This window comes from Gavialis gangeticus, unplaced genomic scaffold (genome assembly GCF_001723915.1).
Source record: "Gavialis gangeticus isolate Ggan-Ray unplaced genomic scaffold, GavGan_comp1, whole genome shotgun sequence".
Lineage (NCBI taxonomy): Eukaryota > Metazoa > Chordata > Crocodylia > Gavialidae > Gavialis > Gavialis gangeticus.
The window spans coordinates 20,806,007-20,815,706 of NW_017728996.1; the positions used below are offsets into that span (position 1 = coordinate 20,806,007).

Consider the following 9,700-nt stretch of genomic DNA (forward strand, 5'->3'; position numbering starts at 1 on the left):
ACGTGGCCAGGCATCAGCTGATTGGGGATGCCAGCCTCAGGAGGACATGGGAGCCCTGGACCCCAATGCACTCTTGAGGCTGGAAGTACAAATTACCAGTGCTCAGCCTCCAGGGTGTAGCAGAGTCCTTGGCTGTGCCCTGGAGGCTGGGAGCCTCAGCTGATCACGACTCCCAGCCTCAGGAGTGCATTGGAATCAAGGACTCTGGGTATACACTCCAAGTTGGGACTAGCAGTCAGCTCGCTGGCAGTCCCAGCCTCGGGGGGTGCACCAGGCCCCTTGACTCTGATATGCTCCCAAGGCTGGGAGTGTTAATCAGCTGACTGGCTTGCCAATTGCTGGTGCAGGGGAGTCTGGGATCATGATGCTGGGCTTCCCCTACACCATCAGTATGGAGCAATTTGGATCCGATCCCCTCCCCAATCCCATAATCACACCACCTGCGTTGCAGGTGCAGCACAGCAGGAGGTGCAATGATGGAATGGAGCATCAGATACTATCACACCTTTAAATGAACTCCTGCCAGGGGCCTATTACAGATATGAGGGACAGTTTGCAAAAGAGTAAGAACAGAATGACTACCATTGTGTAGTTTATTTGCAATGGACAGTTCACCCACTTCTAGTGCTGACTGCCTTTACTAAATCAGAAAGAAGAGTTCAATAAAGTATTTTATGATCCTGTGGACAGCAAGGAGGAGGGTCTTAAAAATGGAAAGTAATTCTAGTTAATTTCTTGTTATATCTTATTTAAATAAATGATGCAGACTGAAGCCTCTGTATAAAAGGTTGGAAAGGCTCAAGTTTATTAAAACTGAAGCCACAGACAAATTACAGCATGTAAGAATACTTGTGTAAAAGGGCAAGTCCAAGGTGACATTTATAATCTGCTCTATAGAAAATCATCCACCCACACTTTGCTGGGTTATTGTAGGACCGAAAGCAGAGGCAGTTACTTATTTCTACTGAGAGTTCTTTGCTTCTCAGCATGCTCCACAATTTTCTCATCTACATAAAGTCCCTTCCGCTTTCTCACTGCATTCATGTACTTGCGGGCCTGGTTCTCAGAATCTGCCTTCTCCCCAAAGTGCAAATATTCCTCCTCCGTGGTTGGAACCCAGAACGGATCACTTGGAATGATCTGGAAAAAGAGAAAATCATAAAAAGTGCCACATTAATTGAAGAAAGTAAAGTGGAAAATCCCAGGTGATTTCTTAAGACATCAGAAGTTTGGAAACAAATAGGCTGAGCTTCCTGTGGCCTACAATAAGCTTTTCCAGCAAAATGCAACAGCCAGTCATACTCCCTTACCATGTTCAATCAGTGCAGTTTGTAACTCAGTTACATGCATTTGCTTTTGGATTTTACAAACATATTTTTCTGATTTTAGTGCATGACAGTTGTATTAAATTAAAAAAATCATTTGGCTAAGTTTTCACAAAGGCACTTCTCATTTAGAACGCTATTGGTGGTGTCCCTGCCTATGGCTTTGCTGGCATTACATTGCAATGAATGTTATGCCTTATTTCCTCAACCCCTGTGCAAAATCTTAGTAAGCCAGGAAAAATTCCTTCCAATGCCTAAGAAGGGATGAAATCCTGATTCCTAGGTTTAAAGCTTGCCAGGAGCCTAGAGTGACATGATCTGTGGATTATGTTAACCTTTTACTACAGGTTTTAGCGAGGTCATGGACAAAAGAGACGTGTATTTTACCTCAAGCCCTGCCCCAAGCCACATCATTACAGAGTGGCATGAGGGTATATGGCCTTTTTGAAGTCTTTCACATTTCATTCTGGGCTGTGAAACCATAGTACTTCTACTGCCTCCTGACAGGTAGAAGAGAGCTTTTGCCACCTATTATAAGTAGTATTCACATGAATCCTAGGCTAAACTACACACATTTTAATTAATTCAATGGTGGGTTACTATGATTAGTCAAGCTAGGGACAGACATTACACAAACTGGTTTAGAGTGATCAGAAACTGCTTTAAGCCTGTAACAGAACAGACATTCAGTGCACATAAACCAGTTTGAAAATGGCTGAAACTGGTTTGAGATAAACCTGGTTGAATGTAGTATCAGACTCAACTGATTTGGTTCAAACCAGTTTATGTAATGTCTGCCCAGACCCCTTCCTGGTTTAAGTTAAACCAGAGTCCCCCAGCATCTGGGCATGCTTTCTGGGCAGAGCTGTCCCTCCCCTCTGCTCCCCAGTCAGAGCAGGGACAGGCAGGGGTGGGGGTCTGGCCAGAGAGGTGTTTAATTTCGCCCTCTCTGCCCCACCGGCAGGGACCTGACCCCAGTCTGCCAGGCGCTTCCCCCTCGCGGCTGCAGTGGCAGTGGGCCAGCATGGCCCCTGACTCAGAGGGGGCAGAGAAGAGGGTTATTCGCTCCTTTAACCCCAGGGAACCGCAGCTAGGTCTGCCCACAGCTTGCTCCGTTTGGGGCAAGCAGCAAAATAAGCCCCCTCTGCCAGAATAACCCCCGTCCCTGCTAGCGCCTGGCTGCACCCCCACCCTGCTGCCGCAGCGGGAGGGGGCAGGGCTCTTGATGGGGGCAGCAGCCTCGTCATAGTGTTAGGGAGCATGAGGCAGACAGCTGTGGTGTCTGGTGGAGGGGGCTTATTCCTCTGCTTGTGCCTCCCTGCCCCCTCTGCCTCAGGGGCCATAGCAGCAGCAAGGGGGGAGTGCCTGGCAGACTGGGCTCGGGTCCCTGCCAGTGGGACAGGAAGGTGGGGAATTAAGCCCCTCTCTGGTGAATTTAGGCCAGCCTGGCTATACCTACCCCCAACCCCCTGGCACAGCTTCCCTGCAGCTGAGGGCACACTCAAGTGCCTCCTGGCACCTGGCCTGAGCTGCTGCAGGTATGTGCCCGCATTTCCTCAGTCCACAGGGAATGTCTGTGCTGTTACAAATCGGTTCAACCTAGGCATGTTGGACTAACCTGCAAACATTTCATCAGTTTGGGGTCCAGCTTTTTGAATGCCTGTCCCTAGCTCAAGGGTAAACATGGCATCTGTTATTGAGATTTGTGGTGCTTCTGACATACACTACCAGGGGCTGAAACTGGCCTAACATGTTGCTTTATAAAGCCCCAGACAGATATCCACAATCTAAGGATATTAATACAAAATACAGTTAAAGCAATGTTATTAATTTGAAAGATAAATATCCTGACAAATTAGTACTCTTGGAAGAGAATGCAAGGGATGGAATGTGATCCCTCAAAGTAGAAAAAATGTCTGGCTCCAATAAACTACTTTTCTTAAACTACTAAAACATATACAGGAGGAAATCGAGAAAGCTTGCCCACACACACTGAAGTAATCTCGATAGTAAATGTCATCCTAGCTGGGGATGAGATGTAGCATAACTAATGCTACCTGTAAAACATACCTGTTTCCGAGTCTATACGAATGCCTGAAAGCATACTAGAATAAAGCCTACCATTACCTGCATCATTTCTGTTTACAGTGCAAATTTTAACTGTGAAGTGTGACCTACAATGGTAGCTAAATATGGACATAAGATCTTGCAATAAGTAACATAATATTTTCAACAGGATAGTGTTAAATTATTTTGATAATTCCTGAATGAACAGTTCAATCAATAAGAAAGAGAATATGAGAGGGGGAGAAAGGAGAGAAAATGTGTGCATGCATACATTTGAAATTCTTAAAAAGCAGATGCTTAGTGTCATTCAAGGTCAATTATACAAAAGTACCACTCAGAAAAGTGAAAAACAATTTTGAATAAAGTGCTATTAGTGACTGAGACTATGAAACTGTATATTGAATTAATATGGAATAATGAATAACTCCAACAACAGTTAGTGACTTTCATACCACATTAAGAAGTAATAAATGTGTATGCAAATGTTTTAAGAAATAAATTTAAGAATTCATCTGAGAGTTAGACTTGCATGGTAAACTCTCTCATAGGTACTGGGAATTCATCTTAAATTATTAAGAGTGTTCTGGGCTCACATAAAATGTGTGTGTAATCAAATCTGGTAAATGGTCCTTGGTGAATTGATGTTTGGGTAATTAACCAAAATTGTACAGGGCTACAGCCCTGAGATACAACTTTTCTGTTCCATTAGTAGACCATTATCTATGAAGGAGTCTAGAAGTCACTAGAATGAATAAAGCATTAAGAAAATCAGAGTTAAAACTAACAAGGTCACCTTCTAAGAATGTTGAATGTGAATAATCTTAAATGATAATTTTAGGCTTTTATGTCAATTCAGGCTATGTTGATAATTTTCAAAAACAGGTTTAGTTTTAAATAATCAGAGATATTTTAATTGCTCTTATCAATTCACTTAGTAAAAGGAAAAGTAAGTTTTTTAACATGAAAAACCCTGACAATTCATGGAAAGAGCAATATCACCAAAATACCAATTGTTCAATATTATTGCTTTCACAGTAATCAAAGACAGCTTATCATTGTTTTAAATTAGTTTTCCAGGCCTGATAAGGGTAAAGCTATCACAACACCCAAAGACAAGGAGAGAGCAGAACATTCCCACCAGAGTACAACAAGAATTGTAGCAGTTTTACTCCCAAAATGGTGTTCTAAAAGAATGTGTTGGATGCACACACACGTGTGTTGGAGGGAGAAGTTTTACTATATTTATTACACCTGGGAATGCATTTAATTGCTATATATTTTAAGACAAGGAGAGCAACTGAAAACTAAACTGAACACAAACCAAACTAGAATTAAAGATACAACTTAAAATTGGCAAATGCTAAAAAAAAAAAAAGTAACTGCAAATGATCACAGCTTGTAAAGCGTTAATATCTTATGTTTGACAGCGCTCATTTTTGCAGATATATCTTTTTTAATATTAAAGCTTTATGTTTGTCAAATTTAAGAAACAACACTAGGGGTAGGAGTTTGGAAGGAGGAATTTGGAAATAAACTCAAGGTAGAGATGGCTATTCTTGACAAGGTAATTTAGTGCAACATGGGCTCTCCCTTTCAAAGCAAAGTGCTGACTACTTTTACCCTGAACAAGCTTTACATGCCTGATGTTAAGCAAGTGTGGAGTCCTAGAGAAGTAAATGGGACTATTTATATGCTTAAAGCTAAACTTAAAAGGCCCATAAAGGTTGGGAACTCAATATGCTTAAGGTAGTCTGATGTATTGTATGAAAGTTACCTTTCCAAATAACATTAGTGGGTTTTTTGGTAAATATAAAATTTGGAATTAACTGACCACATAAATATCTGCCTCTGGCAATAGCAGAGGCAATCTGCATACTATTAGGCACTACATTTTCTATAAGACAGCTAACTTTAGGATGTTGCAAAGGCACTTACACAACAACAGACTGAAGTAATGAAGGGAAGAGACACTGGGGGTTTTAATACTTATTTGTACCTTGCTATCAAACGTTTGATCTGGCTGTAGTGATGCACGCACTGGTTATCTTCATGTAGAACAATGACTTTTTTTGCCTCTGAGGATGGAGTCAGTTCAGAAGTTGCAAAACAAAAGTTCAGATTTGCAAAGAGGATGACAGGCCACCTCCCCAGTGGACTGGACTAGCACAATCATCCTGTGCTTTGGTCCTTTCACTAGGTTCCCACCCATCCTTTGCCAAACTTAAAGCCTTGATCTTGATTTTCAAGGTCATGAAAGATTAGACCCTAGTTCCACTGATGACTGTTTTTTCCACTAATGACTTACTTGGAGTTGGACTTCGTAATTTATATTGTCCAAGGAGAAGCTTTACCGGATGCCTTTACTGTGGACAAATTGGAGAGTCCAGTGGATGGCAACAAAAATGGTGAGGGGGCTGGGGGACATGACTTATGAGGATGGGGTGAGGGAACTGGGCTTATTCAGTCTAGAGAAGAGGAGACAGAGGGGATTCAAGCTGCACCAAGGGAAGTTTCTCTCACTAGGAAGGAAGTAAAATACCGGAACAGGTTACCCGGAGACATTCCACCTTTGGAGGTTTTTAAGACCTGGCTAGACAAAGCTTTGGCTGGGATGATCTAGTTGGGGATGGTCCTGCTCTCAGCAGAGGGGATGGACTAGAGACCTCCTGAGGTCCCTTCCAACCCTCATTTTCTATGATTCGATCTTCAGGGCTGTTTCTGCCAACACTATGAGGAGAGCTGTTGGTTTGATCTGGCAGTCGAATGGAAATACTTGGAAATAGGAAAAGGTCCCTGAGGAATGGAGAAAATACATTTTGGTGACAATACCAAAGAAATCTGCAGAACTGCAGATGAGTTCACTGACTGTAGTCTGAGCAAAGTCGTCCTCCTGGTTCTCAAAAGATTCAAGCTGCAGACAGTAGTATACCATGTCTGTGAGAAACAGTATGGTTTCCACAAAGACAGAATGAGAATGCAGCAAGTCCTGGACTGAAAGCTGATCACAGAAAACAATGAAGAGGTTGACAGGACAGTGTTCAATTCTTTCATCCACTTAAAAGGCCCTGAGTTTGGCAAGATGGACTCTGGGCTGCTCTGAGGTTATAAAGTGTAAGGCAAGAAGCTACTAGCTGTGTTTAATAAAAAAAAAAAAAAGACCGATGTGAAAACGACAGTTGTTTATGCAGCAATGGGCACGTCTATATGTGCTGCTATGGTGCTGTTGTTACTGTGCCGTAATTTAGTACTTCCTTTTGGACACCACGTGTAGAGGTGTCCCATGAAGAGGAAACTCCAGCTGTTTGGAAACATGCCAGATAACAGCCATCTGAAGACTGGAGTCTTTGGTTTGGCAGTGAGGGCGGCAGAACCAAAGGCAAATTATGAATGAGACAGCACAATGAAAAGTTAGAGTAGGCCACATGACGAAGGTCACTCAACTACAGGACAGAGAGAGGAAGGAAGAAGGTAAAGTATATGAGAATCAAAACGTAAGGAGTTTTTTTTTTTGATTGAGGGAAGTTTCCTCCAGAAACAACCACTAAAAGAGATTAGACTGACCCACAATCCAACTGCTTAAAGGGCATGTTACTGGACCCGCTCTCCCCTTTGATAAAGTTTTCCTACCATAGTAGGAAGTTTAACATGCACACAAAGTATACCCCCAAAACAACACCACTTACTAAAGAAGGGATATGAAGACTCTTGGGAGTCTACCAGAAACATCACTATAGAAAAGCTAATTTAAGTGGGAAACATTTAGATAGTATGATGATAAATACTCATGGAAAAAACTCAGACAGAGAGATTCATCTGTTAGTCTGCAGAAAAACTGTTCCAGCAATGTGTTTTATGCCTGGGTCCCGCTTTTGTGGATGGAGGGCTCAACAGAGTGAAATGTGCAGAAATGGGCTCAAGTGAAAAAAAACAAAGATGCACATAATAAAGCATCTGCTATAATTCGAGAAACAAGTTGTGCATTTGCTTTAAGTCAGCAGCCCAGTCACAGAAATCAAACCCTAGTACAGTGTTCACAGTGCTTCTGTGGAGGAGGAAAAAAGAAAACTTTACATGCCTTCTGTTCGTGAAATCTCTCCAATTCTGCAAAGGCAAGAGCACAGAAGAGAGATCATTTATCTCCTAGGCACAGTCAGCCAAAGGATCGAAGTAGATGAATGTAGCAGGTGGCAACCATCATGATCCATGCCCTGTTAGCAGAATGCAGGCGGGCAGGCAGGCATAAGGAAGAAACGTTTCATTATAGCACTGGAGGACGGTTGTCATCAGTTTGCTTACGCTGGGGAATTGTCAGAACCCGGGTCTACGTTCGGTGGGATCAGTGCTGAGCAGCTTTTGGCTCTCGAACTATTATTTCCACTTGTGGGAGCCACAGAGGGAAAACTGTAAAGTCTGTAGCTGAGACTGAATTCTCATCTGGATAAAGCCCTAAATGATTAATTGTATTCTAAATGGAACAGTCCTTTAGGGATAGGACTGAGCTGTTGATCTTGGAAAGTCTGCAGGAACAAAGAAGAGACACCCACAAATATTATTTATTCCATGTTGCATACCACTTTTTGACTCAAAATTCCTTTTATAAGTTTCCAAATATTTGTTGCAACTCTGAAATAAATGTGCAGTTTAAAATTAATTTTAAAAACAGAAATGCCTTCTATGCATGTCAAACTAATACTGGACATACATGTTAGATGTGAACACCCTAAGTTTGATTGTTCGGAACAGAGACTGTTAAATTTCCAGAGAAACCCTTGTAAAAAGAGAGGATTAAAATATACGGCTTTTCAACCATTTACAAAATTCTGCAGTTAAAAACTCGGAGAAACTCATGCAATTCAGTGAATATTTTAACAAACTGCCTTAACTCTGCCCTGTTTTGTCTGCCAATTTTTGTCTAGTTGTTGGAAATATGTTGAGTATTAGGCATAAGACAGAAACACTAGATAATCTTACAGGTTGGCACAGTGGATACAATCTGACAGCTACAAAGAGCCATTTTTCTTGCTTTTAGACATTTTAGGGGGGTTTATTAAGGTTAATTAGTTACGCTAATTAACCTTAATAAACGTTGGAGGCCAACCTTTTTGCCAGGGTATCATAAGTTAAGTCCCTCACTCTCCCCAAGCGCCACTCTGATCCCATTCCTATACCCAATTTATTGCTGTTTTCTGCTCCTCTTCCTATCTGTCATTGTGTTCCCTGCTCCATCCCCAATCTGCTGCATGCCCCACACAGAGGCTGCTCATGCCACTTGTAGCACGCGTACCGCAGGATGGCCATCCTGCTGTAATATTACCCAACCATTAGACAGCAATCTGGTCATTGTTCAAAGCCAGTAGTAGCATAAAGGACCTCAGTGGCAACCTTAATGGCAAACCTTAGCTCATAGGGAAATCTGAGCAATTGCTATTGCTCTAGTAATGGTTAGTTCTTTTGGGGATGGAAATCAAACAGCAAATGCTGTTGCTTACTAATAAACATAATCAGAAGAAAAATGTATTTTTTCCATAGCTCTGCATTTAAAAACAGTGGCTTTTAAACAGGTTGGTTTTTGTTTAATATTTGGGCAGCAGATCACTAAGACAACATTTATTCCATTACAGGTGAAATATTTGTCAAAACTCAGTGGTATGAAACATGGTACAAGAAAAGGAACCACAGCACAGTTTTGCTGTTACATCTGTTATTTCTTAAATGCAAAACACCCTGTTCATGATGGAAATGTTTTAATACAATTTAATAATTATTTCACTGATGTATTAATGAAGCTGTAGAGTTTACATTTTTCCCTTTATTTATGGGAAGCAAGTCATTCTAATCTAAGATTCTGCTCTAATTAAATATATCAATGAAGCACATGCTGAAAACTGTGGAATAATAATAGTGTTTGTCTTCAGTAATTCACTGGAAAAGTATAAGCTACTTGAAAGTATATATAAAAGTGTGTGTATATAACTAAATCAACACAGAGTGATGTACTGTAAATAAGTGAATGAACTGACTTAAATATTGCACAAGTTTCCCCAAGAAAAATAAGAGTTGGAAAGCATAGAAGTAAGGCCAAGGCAGAGATGGAACAGGGGCTGGCTTCCCGGATTAAGGACAACAAGACGTCCTTTTTTAAATACATAGGGAGTAGAAAGAAGGCCCCAGGAAACGTGGGGCCCTTGCAGGACAAGACAGGGAATCTGGTTGTCACGCCAGACGACAAAGCCAACATATTTAATAACTTCTTTGCCTCTGTCTTCCTCAGTAAGGACCAGAACTGCCACCTCCCTGCTGGGCCCCCT

At 41.6% G+C, this 9,700-nt stretch overlaps 1 protein-coding gene across 2 annotated transcripts in view; it reads right to left on the reverse strand.

Annotated features, from left to right (window-relative positions):
- Nucleotides 1–781: 781 nt before the first annotated feature.
- EFL1 (elongation factor like GTPase 1) overlaps nt 782–9,700 on the reverse strand; it is a 384,491-nt gene continuing 375,572 nt past the window's right edge. For both annotated transcript variants that reach the window (XM_019504107.1, XM_019504108.1), the window contains one exon: nt 782–1,140. In XM_019504107.1, the coding sequence (XP_019359652.1) occupies nt 952–1,140 (189 nt within the window). In that variant the 3' untranslated portion in view covers nt 782–951. The remainder of the gene's footprint in view (nt 1,141–9,700) is intronic.